This window comes from Patella vulgata, chromosome 7 (assembly GCF_932274485.2).
Source record: "Patella vulgata chromosome 7, xgPatVulg1.2, whole genome shotgun sequence".
Taxonomy (NCBI): domain Eukaryota; kingdom Metazoa; phylum Mollusca; class Gastropoda; family Patellidae; genus Patella; species Patella vulgata.
This window is the reverse complement of record NC_065885.2, coordinates 16455766-16473657: the sequence shown is the minus strand read 5'-3', so window position 1 is coordinate 16473657 and position 17892 is coordinate 16455766. Positions and strand designations below refer to the sequence as shown.

Below are 17892 nucleotides of genomic sequence, written 5' to 3'. Positions count from 1 at the left end.
ACAATGGTAGTAGTTTTAACTGCCAGTCGTGTTTTCTGCTTCGTTACTGCTCCCAGCCCATCACAGGGACCCTTACCATGGTTGCTACCAAAATAATTTCGTGTTACTGGAACACCTTTTATCCCCTTCGATACATCATAGAACGGTTGTTTAGACTTGTACTGGGAACTGCAGCCATCTGTGAATTGAATGTATTTATCAATATCAATATGTCTGTGTTCTGTAAGGTGGGAATGAACAAGTTCCAAAAAAGTCTTTACTGCAGAAGCATCATGGACAAGATCATCGGTTATAATAACCACAGATTCACGTAAAATAGCTTCACATACCATACAACGGTAATGGCATACAACAGGGTGCACAGTTACTTGGTTATATGACCAGTGAGCAGATTGAATTTCGTCCTGGTATTCACATCTGTAGTTTTCTGAAAAATCAGCTTCTATCAAAACTGTTCCATTTGGTAAGTTTTGTTTTACTTGTTTAGCTTGATCATACTGCCATGAAGCTACGAATAAATGTGAGGAGAGTGTTTTAAGTTCATCACAAAACATATCAATTAGTTCTTCAACAGTTCCCGTCTTCAGTAAAAGAGACTTTCTTTGCTTCCCTTTTACGTTCATCATCCCCCATTGTCTCCATGTCACCAAATCTTGTCCATTTTCTGTCACAATTGAATCTAAATGCTTCCTCACAAGTTCAACTCCACACCTGTTACACTTTCTGTCAATGCATTCTTTATTGTGATATTTGTCATCATGGGCCTTTCTGCACATACTTAAACTTACAGCTTCATATTTGTCATCAATTCTTAAGTTATTTTTGTTAGAAGAAGACAAAATATTGTTCAATGCACTAAGTTTCAAATGACAGTTCGCACACTTCTCACATAAGCATTGGTTTAGTTTGGTTTTAGAAACCGGTAAGATGTTTGATGGTCGAAGTGAGGCAAACTGAGAAAAGCAAACTTTCCTTGATGAACTTTTAAGGTAAGTTTTATATAGATTTCTGACTGTCCGTGTTAATACAGATTTGGCTTTTAATGTTTTCCTACTGACACATTTTCTGTTAGGTAGACAAACGGCGTGATCAACGGCGTGATCAATATACACATCTTGAATTATTTTAATTTCTTCTTCTGATATCTTTTGCTTGTGCATTTTCTTTCGTAGATATTGCCTTAGTTTTTTGTATTTCTTTGGAATTAAATCCCTGTAGGTGTTTCTGAGGATTGCTGATTGCTTATCGCGCTTTTTTTTTTCAGAGAATTTAATTTCGAAATCAAGTTTTCAGATATATGATCTGAATTACTTTTATCAGACAAGGTAAATCCCGATTCAGACAATAACTTCTGCTTTCTAGGTGAGACATTCTTCACCAATCCTTGAATAATTTCTAACCACTTCTTTGGGTCACTCGGTAATTTTGACTTCACTCTTGATATTGCTTTTCTTCTACTTGTAGAACTAGAAAAACCGGTTTCTGGCGCAGATGTAATACTTTCCAAGGAATGCAATTTACTGGAGCCCGGTGCTGTAGTAGACGGCAGAAATCGTTGTGCTTTACAGGGTGGGACATCATCTTCTTCAGTATTCCCTTTTCTTTTATTTCTCCGATATTTCAAATCATGCTCTTTATATCTTCTCACCTTCTGACTCGAACTCCTGGCTCTTGATTCTCTTTTCTTGATTCTGTTATATTGCCTTATGTCTTCTTTCTTTTTTTTAATCTTTTCTTCCTCCATTCTTGTCAGTGGCTTTCCATTTCTCTTATCTTTCTGTCTTTCTCTGTATCTTCTCATTCTGAGCTTTGATTTGTTGTTGTAATTTTTTTTCTTATCGTCCTTTAACCCCAATCTGTAAACTGCAGTTCGTAAACACTCTTCTTCTCTAAAATGCTCATACTTTCCAGCTGCTTTTAATTTTTCAATCTTTTTTTGATAAGTAGACTTCTTCTCATCTGGATCTATATCCAACATGCGGATTATTGGCATGGATTTTCTTGAAGATTTTCTTCTTTGGTGTGGTTCTGAAAAAGAAAAGCAATAAATTAAGAACCAATGTGACTAAGTTTACAAACTAAAGCCCAGAAAGATAGATGTTCAATGGAAAGCATCTCATGGTTTAGAGTGTCCATTATGGGTTTGTTTTCTAAATGAATGTCTTACTAAACTTTTTACAGTAATTTTACAGCATTTAAAGATTTGTTCACATCTATGTCAAGTAAATCACATACAGTGAGTTTAATTGTGTTTTGAGAAGGGACCATACAGGTTTTGACAGCTGTTTCATTTATTTTTCAGTTGACACTAGAGATAAGAAATGTTGCAAGCTTCAAATTATTAATTGTTTCATTATTGATTTTCATTAAACATTTTCATAAAGAACTGTGTATAAATGTCAGAATTATTTTACAAAGATGTACAAAAATTCTTATACATGTAATTCACATTTATTTACAAATGCTTAGAAACCCAGGAGTCAATATTACTTACATAATTTTAATTGTTTCCGATTTTAAAATTTCAAGGGCAATAGTTTTTGTATATTATTGAATATTTAATTAGTATTTTTATTAAACATTTTACATTTTTATGTAAAGAACTGTGTATAACTGACAGAATTATTTTACAACGATGTACACAAATTCCTACAATTCACATCTATTTACAAATGTTGTTCGAAACATTCACAGACTTCGAAGAAAAACTTGGGAGTCAATGTTACTAAAATAATATTAATTGTGCCAAATTCTGAAACTTCAACAATTCAAGGGCAATAGTTCTTGTATGGTTTGTATTTTCAAATATTGTCTATCATTAAACAAAAAATTACAATGTATTTGCTTTTATCTTTGAATAAAATGTTGTTGGTAACCATGAAAGAAAAATATGTCATGTTACCAGCTTTAATATTATTGAATATTTAATTAGTATTTTTATTAAACATTTTTTATTTTTATGTAAAGAACTGTGTATAACTGACAGAATTATTTTACAACGATGTACACAAATTCCTACAATTCACATCTATTTACAAATGTTGTTGGAAACATTGACAGACTTCGAAGAAAAACTTGGGAGTCAATGTTACTAAAATAATATTAATTGTGCCAAATTCTGAAACTTCAACAATTCAATGGCAATAGTTCTTGTATGGTTTGTATTTTCAAATATTGTCTATCATTAAACAAAAATTTACAATGTATTTGCTTTAATATTTGAATAAAATGTTGTTGGTAACCATGAAAGAAAAATATGTCATGTTACCAGCTTCAATATTACTGAAAGCTTAAACGTGTCAGGTTACCAACAATGCATTCCCCGTTTGTTCGCGAGAACCACCATTTGTTTGCGGACAAGAAGTTTGCATAAAAGTATTCTATAATTAAGCAAATAATGAAAGAGAATATTAATATTGATTTACGGTATTCATATGTTGTTCGTAATTTGACACTTGCGACTCAAATGTACGTAATTAATTGACAAATCCCAGTTTTCTTACCAAATTCGACATCTCCTGCTTCTTTCGTCGCCATGTTGCCATTAACAAGTCGTCTATGCTGTAAATGAGTTGTATGATGTCGTTAAATTCTCGATCACTCTCGACGGCGAAAAATGAGAAGGATATCGTGCGAACGTAAAGTTGACCGACAAGCAACACTTTTCGTAATGACTACAGTTTAAAACATTTCAAAAGTATAGCCGATAAACATTTTGCCTTTTCTAAGATAAAATAAGAGTGTTTACATTTTACGACATTATTTAAGTACATCACACGATAGCGCTCCGTCTAATCTTGTCATTAGCGTACGTAACAAAGTTGACCGACGCAGTTACGATTTTTTATTTATTTTTTGGTGACGATATCTTAACAAATAGCCAACTCGAAGCTCTTGTTGTGCAGTATTTGAAAAATTAAACATTAAATTGTTTACAACTGCACCTCAGATAGTTAATTTAAACACATAAGTAAAAATGGGGATCAAATCAAAGTTCAGGAGTATGAAAATGTCACACTTTTGGTGCATGTCAAACTGCAGAAAATGCATTTGACACATTTCTTTTTCAAGTGAATTATTTTTATTTCACAAAATTACATTTTAATATTATCTTTACATCAGACCCCCAAAATAATTATCAACAATTCATTTACTGTATTCTGTTTCTTGGGTATTTTATCATCACACTGATAATCGTTGGTAATAAAGTGTCAACTTCATGGAATGACCCATTTATCAACTTGAAATTTGGACTGTGGTTAGAAAATATGTAACTGGGGCTTGTGCTGGAATGGGGTGGGAATCGTTCATAAATTAAGACAGGTGACAGACAGGTAAATACAGGTAAACAAGAATAATTGAAATAAAAGAATAAAACTGATATTGTTTTTAGCTTTTACCCGCAAAAACACATTCCATATTGTTCATAATGATACAGTTATTTATAAAATTCATTATAATGCAGGTACATATCAGCTAACAACCACAGGTGAGTCTCGGGTGAGTCACAGGTACTCCAAAAAATGTTCAGAATTTTACCAATTGTATAGTTTATAGCCAATTTTGATCACTAGTAGGCTTACTGTTTAGTAATTATATCAGTTATGTTCTCCAATATTCTTTGAGGTGATGCCAAGCATGCCAACATGTTGAACCTTGGCGAATGCATAAATATACGTCACATGTTGTGCATTTGAAAACAGTTCGTGTTTGGGAGACTGGTAGGTTTTTTACGGTCCTTTAGTCCTTTATTTGCCCTCATGTACCTATTATATTTTTCTCCACAAACACGACACACACCATAACCAGTCGTTTCTGCTGGTCTCACCGGATGATGAGTGCCGACATTCTGGAGTCTTGGTTCAGGAATAGAGTTTACGGACAACCGCCTGCGAACAACAGATTCAGTCCTATACTCCCCAATCAACCCAAGTGCAATTTCGTTAAGAAAATAACCAAAGGTTTTATGTCTACGACGGGCAGTTCTGTTTGCAAACGCATTAAATAAAATATATGCATTATAAACTGATCAGAAGATAAAATTCATCATAAGGCGTCGCGGCCATCGATAATGCCGTCTCCATCGGTTTAATCTTGTCAGCTGGTCATTTTTATCCGTTCCTCCCATATATTTATTATACAGTACAACAAGCTCGGGACAGTTAATTTCTAATAAAGTTCCATCCTTCGCCCGTCTATTTATTTTTTCTGTCTTTGTCGGATCAGAGAATGTTGATAGAAAAGTTATTGGTTCTCGGTCTTTCCAAACCATGGCAACTATGTTATCAGATGCTCGAAAATCGGAATCCCCTCTCTTCATAGTTTTTTTTATGCCTTTTGGTTTCCTTCAACTCATCCGAAAAAAAACTTTCTGTTGATCATGGTCGTACCAACGGCATGCATCTCCATTTCTCTGTACATGTATTCGAACAATTTTATGGAGGTATAAAACCTATCCATAACAATTATATGTTTTTTTTTTTATTGAGCTCAAGTCCAGAACACAAACGCACAACTACACTTACTGTGCTGCCTAGATCCGCTGAATAAAATCCATCATTTTTACCTGTGTAGATTTCTGCATTCATGAGGTAGCCACTTTCGGATTCGCACAGTAAGAACGACTTTATCCCCCACTTTATTGGTTTGATTTTGATATACTGCTTGATGGAAAGCCTGTTTTTTGCTGGAATCATACCCTCATCTAAACTCAAGTATTGCTTTGGATTCCAATACTTTTGAAATTTTTTCAAAAAATCCTCAAGCATGGGTCTCACTTTGTAAATCTTGTCTGATTTATCAATATCCTCATTCTCTTCATCGACTATATGTATAAACTTCCATATAGCCAAAAATCGATCACGGGTGAAAACATCTCTAAATCCAGGTGTAAATGTCACAAAATTTGTGGCTTCTTTGCTGAAGTAATCCTCATACCTTGGTTTAGTGAGACTGTGTTCAACTATCATTCGGATTCCTATGAATGCCTTCATTTCATCACATTCAATATTTGTCCATTTTGAGGCATAATAGTCTGTAGGTTTTGATGCCTTCACCTGTTGTGCACGTAAATTGGTATAATGACATAATTGTTCAATAAATTCTTCGTTCAAAAATAGCCCAATAAACTCCATAACACTGGTTTCATTTGTAAAATGATCTGGCATATTTTTCGGACCACATAAATCTCCAACAAAGGAAATATCAGGCGTGTTTACATTCTTTGTCCACACACAGTGAACGTCCCCGATCCATCCGTAGACGTATACGCCATTATTTTAAATCTTGATGCGCTGTCGCTTCCCGTGAAATTGAACAATACTGATTTTATAGTGTCCGATGAATTTATTTTCACAAATGATCTTTGATTAATTCCTATTTCTTGCCCCACATGGAGGCACAGATATCCCGCCATTTTGAAGGACAGTTCTTGTGGGATCAAATTATAATTGGAATCATCCTTGAAATGTTGCCAGAGAGTAAATACCAGTAAATGATATCCATAAAGCTCAGAGAATTATTTAATTTTACTCAAGCGTGGTCACAAGTGGTCTTTCTATGTTGTTAACTAATCTGTCCATGGATTGTTGGGCTACAGTCCAAGGCTTTCATGGTTGAGTATTTCTTCCTACATTTGGTTCTTTATTGGATACAAATTTGTAGAAAATGTTAGAATACATCAAGAGTTTACAACTATGCAATCACATTACCTTCCCCTTAATCACAATAAAACACAACACCATCCGGTGGGCTTGATAATTCTTTATTACAAAAATTATCTTACTAAAACTACATACTAAAAACATAAAAACACAATTATATAAACTACATGTATGCTATAGCACAAGCTTGAACATGTAGTTGCTAAGGCACAGTCGAGAGACGCAATTATGCAAAGGCACTATAAAAAAGCGCAATAAAACAATGGCACTATAGAAAAGCGCAATACAAAATGGCACTATAGAAAAGCGCAATACAAAATGGCACTATAGAAAAGCGAAATAAAAAATGGCACTATAGAAGAACGCAATAAAACAATGACACTATAGATATGCTCAAGTATGCAAGCACTATTAGGAGCACAAAAACTTCAGGTTTATTATGCGACAATATAAAATATGTTTTGCCCCTATAAATATAACATACAATTAATTACAATTAATAATCCCCTTCAGCCTCCAAACAAAAAAAAAAAAAAAAAAAAAAAAAAAATTTGGATGCGGGTGGGTGGGGCAAAGTTAAACTATGATAAGCATCTTAAAAAGCGCACTCAACCCAGCAAGCAACAAGCATTGAGTGAACTGGCGCCAAAATTGTCATCTTTGTGTACAATCAATCGTGTCCAGTGGTGTACACAGAAAGCCATGACGTCATCATCGAGCGCCACCTACTGGCTGTGTTTTACGTAGACAAACAATTGTCCACCCCAAAACACAACACCATCCGGTGGGCTTGATAATTCTTTATTACAAAAATTATCTTACTAAAACTACATACTAAAAACATAAAAACACAATTATATAAACTACATGTATGCTATAGCACAAGCTTAAACATGTAGTTGCTAAGGCACAGTCGAGAGACGCAATTATGCAAAGGCACTATAAAAAAGCGCAATAAAACAATGGCACTATAGAAAAGCGCAATACAAAATGGCACTATAGAAAAGCGCAATACAAAATGGCACTATAGAAAAGCGAAATAAAAAATGGCACTATAGAAGAACGCAATAAAACAATGACACTATAGATATGCTCAAGTATGCAAGCACTATTAGGAGCACAAAAACTTCAGGTTTATTATGCGACAATATAAAATATGTTTTGCCCCTATAAATATAACATACAATTAATTACAATTAATAATCCCAACCCATAGTAGAATATTTGGAGGGAAAAAATCTATGTAGTATAAGTCAAAGATTGTAATATTCTTAATGTACCCACATGGTCGGGCTGAAGATATTTAAAAACGCAGTCGCTCTTCCAATCTCCAATAGCCCGGACGACAGGCAGGGATACTCCAGCACTAATAAGCCAGGATGCGCCACCCCGTCGCAGGCTATGGGAGTTGAAATCTGTGACCGAGAGCCCTATCCTACTAAGCAAAAATCGGAGGCGTTGTCTGAAACTATCCGGGGTAAGAAAAACAGTATTCGTTGCATCCAAATAAGAAAAAAGAGGAATATCATCAGCCAGATCCCCTGCTGCCAGAAAAAATTTTGCCACAGCCGTAGCTGGGCAGACAACTCTGCCCTCTAACAGTGGGAGGACTAACTCATGCGCTCTACCCCGGAACTGAATGGTCTTAGACGATCTGACGGTCAAAACAATACCGTTGGCAATGACCCTACAGTCTCCTCTTTGGATAGATTTGCATTCTGCATGTCTGGATTTTCCAGTCGGCGTAGTAAAATTGCTTATGCGCAATAACCCAAAGAAACCTGTCAGAATAGCTGCCCACATCTGCGAATCCCTGACATCGCTCATATCCAATTCCTGTCGGATAGCATCCAGGTGTTCAAGTGTCAGGGGCAACTTGAAGGCAGCTCTTGCCCCTTTAACACGCTTAATACCCAACAGCATGGATCTAAGCCGCCAGCTATCCACAGACGGGTCAGGTAAACTGAGCTGCCTATGTAATAGACGTAAAACATTTAAATATTGTTTAATAGAAGAAAAAGTTTTTGAACGAGCAAGAAAAGCCACATAACGTAAGAGTGTGGTACTAGAGGCTGGTATTGGTACACAATTGATTAAGCTACAAAAGTCAAAATAACACTTTAACTGTGACCGGTAAGAACGTTTAGTTGATGCTGCCAGGGCGTTGGATTCCCATACACCTATCTCACGGTCAAGTTCAGATACGAGCTCTGCCACTGCTGGATCTGTTTAGAAATAAATAACATAGCACCATGAGACATATGATATGGTAACCAATAGTGCGAGGGCATTGCGAATTGAAATCGCTTGAATATCTCATATATAAACCTTTTTATCTGTCCATATTCATGCAGTCGTGAAATTGCATCTCCAAGGGTATTCTGGTCCCCTGGGAGATACACAGCCTGAATGGAAAAATTATTAGCCAAGGCCAATGCACTAACGACCCTGAGGAGCTCCAATGCCTCAGGGGAGCTGGTTGTCCCCTTGTTGACAATAGCTGCTGTTGCCATATTGTCTGTATAAATATATACCCTCTTATTTTTCCAAGCGACATGCCAACGCTTAACTGCCTCGACTACCATAGCCAACTCCTGTATATTGATATGGGACAGGGCCAACTCCGGTCTGTCAACGTGCCAAGCATAATATACCCAATCTAGGCCGCAGAAGGCTCCCCCGGCAATTGGGCAGGCGTCGGTCTGCACGGTGACAGTCGGTCTGGCATCCCATATCAATCTAAGGTTTGGTGTATTACATAAAACGAAGGACCACCACTGGAGGTCTGAAATAATTGGCAATATACGAGCCTTATGGTAAGGTGATTTTAGTTCAGATAATAAATTAAAAATACTTCTACAATGAACTCTCCCCCAGGTAAAAACATTTGACGCCCAGCTGAATTTGCCTGCTAACTGTTCTAATTGTTTGCGTGTAGCTCTTTTCCTTTTCGTAAAGGTTAGGACTTCTTGTATCAGGGCCGAAATTTTCCTGGGCTCAAGGGAAAGTTCATTGTTAACAGTGTCAATTACAATTCCTAAGAATGCCAAGCGTGTGCAAGGGTCTACTACTTTACGCCAGTTTATGGAAAGCCCCAGTGAGCGTAGTAGTAATAATAAGCAGTTGAAGGCTTGTTTACACCGCTCCTCTGTGGCCTCATAAAGAATAAAGTCATCCAAGTAAGCCCTGCACTTGAATCCCCTACGGTGCATCATGCGACACACACTCTGAGTTAGTCTATTGAAAATCCCGGGTGATTTTCTTGCTCCAAAAGGGAGTCTAGTGTCAACAAAATAACGGGGGGTTGATTCCCCAGAGAAAGTCCATTGCAGCCCTGCTACATCGTAATTTGAGGGGTGGATTCCAACGGACCTGTACGCTGCCTTGAGGTCTACTTTGGCAAGGTAGTAACCAGGAGCAATGTCTGCCAGAATTCCTTCAACAGTTTGATATTGGAAATTATCTTTCACCGCATAGTCATTTAAGCTACTACCGGGCGGACGGCTCGCGTCGTGGATCACTCTAACTGTACCGTCCGGTTTTGGTACTGCCCCTAAAGCACTAATGATAGTAGGTGGGTTTAACACCTGCACGTAGTTATTTTCTTCAATTTCACACACAATAGCAGATTCTACCTCACTTTTTTCTTTTATAGCGGAACGACAGTTTGGCGTAACTATTTTCATGTTTGCACTGGGTAGTGAGTCAACTATTAGAAAACCACATTTGATACCGTTCATAAGAAAAATCTGATCGCAGTCATTGGTCAACTCTCGTTCCCACACAGAAGCACAATTTGTTATCGGGGCAGGGTTGAACTGTTGTTCCATGGGGCTCCGTTTTTTGACTGATTTTGTTTGTGATTATACTGCCCGTGCGAGGGGGCAGAACAGGTCAGACACAGATGAGCGTAATTGCAGAACTGCAGGTTGCAACCATTGCGACCATTGAATTTGGCGCAAACCGGCTTTCCTGTACTAGGATCAAATCTGGATCTGTTAGGCATAAACGTTTTTCTTGGCGGGAGTATTGATCCTCTACTACTCTCTGCCTTCTGTCGAAGCATGGATTGCATGAGGAAATTGTCATCCTTATCCCAGGAGCTGGAGAATTGATTTTGCTGCCGTCGAAATTCCACATCGTACACTAACACGGACTCCCATATGAACACTTGTGCAAATGCAGCAACTTTCGCGAGATAGCGTGAATATGCGAGAATGGTTTCCTGGGTACAGTTATCTGTAGTTATCATTTCTGTCAATATTTTTGCTGAACCCTCGAGAAACTGGGCAGGGCTTATTCTATCATGTGGAATTCTATTGTCTTTGATTTTGATTTCCACATTTCCAAAATCCACATTTGTATTGTCACTCTGTGGGGCCATGGAAACAAAGTCTCTCACAAGTCTAAGCGGTGTTTTACGCGCCATAATCGATGCGGGGGGCACTACATTTGACAATAAATTTAACATACTTGCTATTTGTTGTCCACCAGGCGAAGTTGTTGTCGTAGTTGTCCCAGCCACATTTCCGGTATTTTCACTGTCAGCGGCCTGCTGTAGGATACTGCACAGGTCATTTATTGATAAATTCGTAGTCTGACTTGAAGCTCTTTCCACGTCTGTATTTGTGTCCGCCAAACTCTCGCCTCTCTCTGTATTCGAATTACCGGTACGCGTGGTTGACTGCATATCACCGGATCCATTTCTAAATGCATATCCCGGTACCTGTTGTAAAGCATCTTTCAATAGCAAAATCTGGCCGATCGGGAGGTCGGTGAATGTTGAGTCTATCAGTTCTGGCGCCAATAGTCGAAGACTTCTTGCAGTCTCGAACCCTTGAGCCATAATGGCCGCAATCGTTTCCGTGGTGAAATCATTCGGGAGGACTCCGATGTCATCTTGTAGAATTCGCAAAGTTAAACTATGATAAGCATCTTAAAAAGCGCACTCAACCCAGCAAGCAACAAGCATTGAGTGAACTGGCGCCAAAATTGTCATCTTTGTGTACAATCAATCGTGTCCAGTGGTGTACACAGAAAGCCATGACGTCATCATCGAGCGCCACCTACTGGCTGTGTTTTACGTAGACAAACAATTGTCCACCCCATTAATAAGGGCTGAAAATCAATAACATTCTCTGTCTACATGTAAGTGATACAATGCTTTAAGCCAAGTTTTAATCAACTGGAACTTGTTACTTAGGGCAAGGGAAATTAATAGGGGTTGAAAATTCATTTAACGCTGAGGAATGATAGGATTTTTGGTCTACTGGTTAGAATGCTTTCATTATAATAAGCATTGTGAATGGTTGTCAATCAAAGTGAAACAGCAAAGCAAGTCATGTGCTGTCGGATATCTGAAAGTGACATATTCATCACATTCAATTACTATATATAATGGGTTTTTTTTTTCAAAATTTTATTGATTAAAGATATGAAATTCAAAAGCGTTTTCAATAAAGCAGCTACAGTACATGTACAAAGGTATTACTAATACACAAACTGGTCAAAACCACTTTAGAAGACCTTTTTTCATATGTGAGGTTGTTTGCATGAGATGCCAAAGAACTTTCTCATAAGTCTGTATTATATTATGAACAACAGATTTGAAAGGATCTTTTATTATCTATTTTTGTACATTTCACATATTTGTTATGTTACAGATTTTTTTCCCATTGTCAATTTGACGAAATTAAAGCATGACCCTTGACATCCGGACAATTTTATACTTTGTTGTGTTCGACATCAAATACACTGCACAGGCATGTTAAGCCCAATTTCTAATAAATATTGCACTTTGTATTTGACTGTTGCATTTCATCAAGCTATCAGATTGATGTGACTATGGCATTGGTGGGGTTAATTAGAATAAGCATCAAAACTAGATACATTTGAAGTTTATTTATCTGACAGGAAATATAAAAGAGTATAAAATATGTCTTCACTATGTTATATAATAGTGATTTATGACACTTGTATGAAATGTGTTAAATACGGCGTTGGCATGGTAATATACTCTTGTTTTGACTTTGTTGAAGTCATTTGTTTTGCTATTTTAGTATTTTTATCATTTTTATTTCCTGTTCATATGAATTTTTATCGTGTTCATTCTTTAACCCTTTGAACCCTGAGCCCCTGTGGATTAAACGGCCCCCACCCTGAGCTCCTGAGCGAAATATGTGAAAAAAATGAAATCTTATAAAAACTCAGTTTAATGATCTAAAACTCACACAATCTGATTACATAACAGTATATAATGTTCTTAGAATATCTAGCGCCAATATTCTACTTTGTTATGCCAGTCGTTCCAACATGTAGAGCCTTCACGGATGCATAAATACCGACGACAATATGCACACCAAAATGTCGTCTTTTTTTGTTTGTATGGACAGTCCTTTTTTGACTTGGGTTGATTAGTCCTTTGGAATTGGTTGAATTTGTAGCTACAAACTACACAGACATTGTTTCCAGTTGCTTCAGAGGGTCTCTCTGGATAATGTAAGCCCACATTCTGCATACGCGTGGGCACATCGAGTTCTCTTGATTCGCTACGTACCGCAAGTGTACGGTAGTCTCCAATTAGCTGCAGACACAGTTCATCTAAAAACATGTTGAAGGTTCTATACCTTTTTCCATTAGCCTTATGTGGGCTATAGTGATTCATAATAACATAGGCATTGTACAGGGTCCAATACATAAACTTGACGAACAATCGTCGCGGCCATTTGTAATGTCGACGTGTCCGATTCAAGCGTGAAATTTGATCATTCTTGTCACAACCACCCATGTATTTGTTGTAATCACTTACTAGCACTGGGCACTTTATATTTTTCACGGTTCCATCTTTACTTTTTCTGTCTACACTGCCCATGTCTGTGGGGTTGTGATAAGAAGATAAGAAGTTTATTGGTTTATTGTCATTCCAGACAACACCTGACAAATTATTCCGGCACATGTATTCGGACTGACCACGGTCGGGCAGTGTCTTTTTAGTTTTTTTCAAGTCCTTTGGATAACACGAGCGGTTTGTCATTATAGTTCCCACTGCTAAAGTTCCCATCTTATCATACAGATGATCAAACAAATTTACGCCGGAGTAGAATCGGTCCATGACAATCATGTGGCGTAAATCTGCAACACCAGCGCCCTTTATGAGGTCAACAACTACATTGCCTGTTGCACCGAGTATATCAACAAAATTTTCGTCACGCTTTTTACCAGTATAAATTTCAGCATTACAGATGTAGCCAGTATTTGAATCGCACAGCAGAAATGATTTGACTCCCCATTTGACTGGCTTTAGTTTGATGTATTGTTTGATCGCTAGTCGGTTCTTCAACGGAATCATTCCTTCGTCTAAACTGAGATGCTGTCCGACATTATAATGTTCACGAAACTTAGGTAAAATAATATCTAGCATCGGTCTAATCTTGTAGATTTTGTCAGTCTTATCTAAATCTGGGTCCGTCTCATCAACCAAATGAAGAAAAGACCAAAGTGCAAGGAACCTGTCACGCTCCATTACTTCCCGAAATCCAGGTGTACTCGCGACAAAGTTTTTTCCAGAGCCTTTCCAGTAATGTTCATAGCGAGGTTTTATAACACTAGTTTCCATCTGCAATCTCAGTCCTAGAAATGCTTTCATCTCTTTCGTGTCAACAGCTTTGTAAGACTTCGCATAATAAGCATTTGGTTTATTCAATTTTGTTTGTTGTGCACGTAAATTCGTTTGTTGACACAACATATGCCAGAAGTCTTCATTGAGAAAAATGTTTAGATAATCAATAGGTGTACTGTTATTATTTATATTATCTGGGATATTTTTAGGTCCCATTTCACCACCTAAAAAGTCTGTATTTACAGGGGTAAAAGTTTGACTCCAGCCCTCTCCAAGAGGGTTAGTTTCTTTGCGTCCACGTTTACGTTTACGTGGTGGGGTGTTGTCTTCAGCAGCCCCATCAATATGATCTTCATCCTCGTCACTACTTTCGTTTCCGCCACGGACATTTACAACAGATTCATTATCCGACTCGGAACTCAATTCTTCTTCGGGATAATCCGACTCTATGTCATTTTCTTCAGTGTCAGACAGAACTGAATCAACAACGTGTTGTAGAGTAAAACGTCTAGAATCCCTACTCGCCATTATTTCGACAAAAATCGTTCCAAAGTACTGAAATCGATGAATGTTTACATATTTCTCTGAGCAGAAACCGGAACTGATGTATTTTAGTCAAACGGGCGCTGATTGGTTACCTCGTAATCACTTATTTATAAATAGACCCACGTGTAGACTGGCCATGTGCTCAAACCCCGATATCTCGGTGTTACGGGATATAGACAAATGACCTCTACCCCGATATATCGGGGTAACGGGTTCAAAGGGTTAAGACTGTTATGCATATGCTGCATTTACAGATATGACTTGGTAATGATTCTTTATGTCCATTGTCATACACTAAGGCTACACCAATTTGATTATTTACTGCTATTATCTATTGATTTGATACTTGGTATATGGGTGGAATTCAAAATTGGTAGGATTTTCAATTCATCATAACAGAAAAAACAGACTTGTCAAAAATGATTTTATTTTTTATTCCAATAACATCTCAAACACTTAATTATTCAAAAATACAAACATGCAGGCTTAAATGCCGGAATTATTTTTATAATTGATTCAAAAGTAATTAATAAGAGAAAAAATGTCCTGACCGTTACCAATTCTTAAACAGGATAACAAAATTTAAATATAATTCTGATTTATATTTGAATGTTGGTATATACTGTTTTTAAACTAACTTAATCACACTTGAGGCTAAGAATATTATCATGACTTTTTACAGTGATCTTTTGTATCTTTTATTTGTTGAGCAAAAAAAAAGAAGCATTTTTCTAAAACATTATCATGTGTATAGCTTTAAACAGGGGAAGATGTCAATAAGAAGCATTTGCTACTGTTTCAAGAACATCTCTTAATGACACCTACATAAAGATGAGCATTTCTTGCATCATAATTACTTAATTACAGCAGTCAATTAACATCGGTAACGGTCAGGACAATGCAGGTAACGGTCAGGACAGGAATGGTAACGGGTTGACATGAACCATAAACAACCTAATTTAACAAATAAATTTGTAACATGAAAGGGATCAAACACTATTATTAACCACTGACCCTAATTTTTGGCAGACAGTGCACAAACAAGTAGAAATGGAAAGCTTTAACAACTGATGACATCTTTTCTCCAATACTATAGTTACGGTTCACACTTATGAATTTGAGATATCAAAACTATAGATAAATTGTTGGTATTTAAATAACAGTCTATAGCTTTCAAGTATGAGAAAAGCGACTTTTGTTTTGATTGAAAACTCACTATTATCAGTATCAAAAGACAAGAGTAATCAGCATAAATAATTTTATAGCCGTCTCTATGTAATACATTTCCTTCATTTTCGGACAAATATTTTTGAAATACAATGGTTTTACAAACATCTCCAGTCCAGTCGAATAGACTACAACTACAGAAATCTTGAAGCTTTGAATAGTATTCAGTAGATTTCAAATTCATCAAATTAAACAAATTGAAAAAGTCAAAGTAACACATCTCACATTTTTCAAATGTACAAATATCTATGAGGAATGAATCACTTGAAAAAAACAATCTCATAATCATTCAAGTTCACTTCTTGGTACAATATGATATTCCTCAATTGTTGTCCACTGTTTCATTTTGTACATTTGCTGTAAGCATATGTTTTTTAACCATATTCCATATTTTGGGATCAACCTCTCGGTGTCTGGAGTTCTCCTTACCCTTGATCGGTAATGGTTCTGGGATACACGCAAGGACACTGATGTCATAATCATACCAGCATCTATCTTTGAATCTGGGCCAGAAAAAGCAGTTGCTTTCATGTGTAATGTGGTGCATACATTCAACATAAACCTCATTTTGTTCATCATATTCTAAAACCCTTCCAGGATATGCATTGCCGTCATAGGAAACAATGACATACTTGTCCAACAATGTCTCTGGCATAGGCAAGTCTCTCTTCAGTGCCTCATAGGTGGCGGGCTCAGGAGGCGTGGTTGAGGCGGTGGCAGGCTCAAGAGGCGTGGTTGAGGCGGTGGCAGGCTCAGGAGGTGTGGTTGAGGCGGTGGCAGGCTCAGGAGGCGTGGTTGAGGCGGTGGCAGGCTCAGGAGGTGTGGTTGAGGCGGTGGCAGGCTCAGGAGGCGTGGTTGAGGCGGTGGCAGGCTCAGGCGGTGTGGTTGAGGCCGTGGCAGGTTCAGCAGGTGTGGTTGAGGCGGTGGCAGGCTCGGGTGTGATGGCAGGCTCAGGAGGTGTGGTGGAAGTGTTGGCAGGCTCATGAGGTGTGGTTAGGGTGGTGGCAGGCTCAGGAGGCATGGTTGAGGCGGTGGCAGGCTCAGGAGGTGTGGTTGAGGCGGTGGCAGGCTCAGGCGGTGTAGTTGAGGCGATGGCAGGCTCAGGAGGTGTTGTTGAGGCGGTGGCAAGCTCAGGAAGTGTGGTTGAGGCGGTGGCAGGCTCAGGAGGTGGGGTGGAAGTGTTGGCAGGCTCTGAGACATGAGGTGTGGTTAGGGTGGTGGCAGGCTCAGGAGGTGTGGTGGAAGTGGTGGCAGGCTCAGGAGGTGTGGTGTACGGCAAGGCAGGAACAAAGTGGTTTGGTAACCAGTGTTCACGTGTCAGCTCCTGTGTTCGTGTGCTTGTCCACATTATTTGAATTATGTCTGTTCTAGAACATTTGGTTTGTGGAAGGATCAACCGATGAAGGTGTTCTCTTACACCTTTGTTTCCCAACTGTGGATAGACTGAAAAGATCTTAACACCTAAGATACTTGAAAGGGCATGTAACTGCCATATTCCCATGTATGTTCTGGACTTTCTGATGGACATTATCTCATCTCTGAACACAGTGTGAATGACTGCTGTTGTCATGTGGACCCCAGCAATGTAATGTTCTGAATATAGGCAGTAATTTGCAGCAAGACTTTGAGGAACCTTCACTGTTGGTGAAAGGCCTTTTATCAAATGATTCTGTGACAAGTACAGATCTTCATTGTTAACCAGCTCGATAACAATTCTTGCCCTCATTTCTTCATGTGACAATTCATCACCAAAAGCAAACACACTGGCAGTGTGTGGCAGACAGTTTCCATCAGCGCTAACTTTTACAGGACAAAACTGAACTGGTGCATCATTTGGGT

At 37.9% G+C, this 17892-nt stretch overlaps 1 protein-coding gene across 1 annotated transcript; it reads right to left on the bottom strand.

Moving 5' to 3' along the window:
- Positions 1-6732: 6732 nt before the first annotated feature.
- On the bottom strand, positions 6733-11535 carry LOC126807879 (uncharacterized). The gene is made up of 2 exons (XM_050532744.2): positions 11136-11535; positions 6733-8887 (listed from the first exon to the last, which is right to left on the bottom strand). The coding sequence occupies exons 1-2, from the start codon at positions 11506-11508 to the stop codon at positions 7902-7904; spliced, it is 1359 nt and encodes a 452-aa protein (XP_050388701.2). The 5' UTR covers positions 11509-11535; the 3' UTR covers positions 6733-7901.
- Between the last annotated feature and the right edge of the window lie 6357 nt (positions 11536-17892).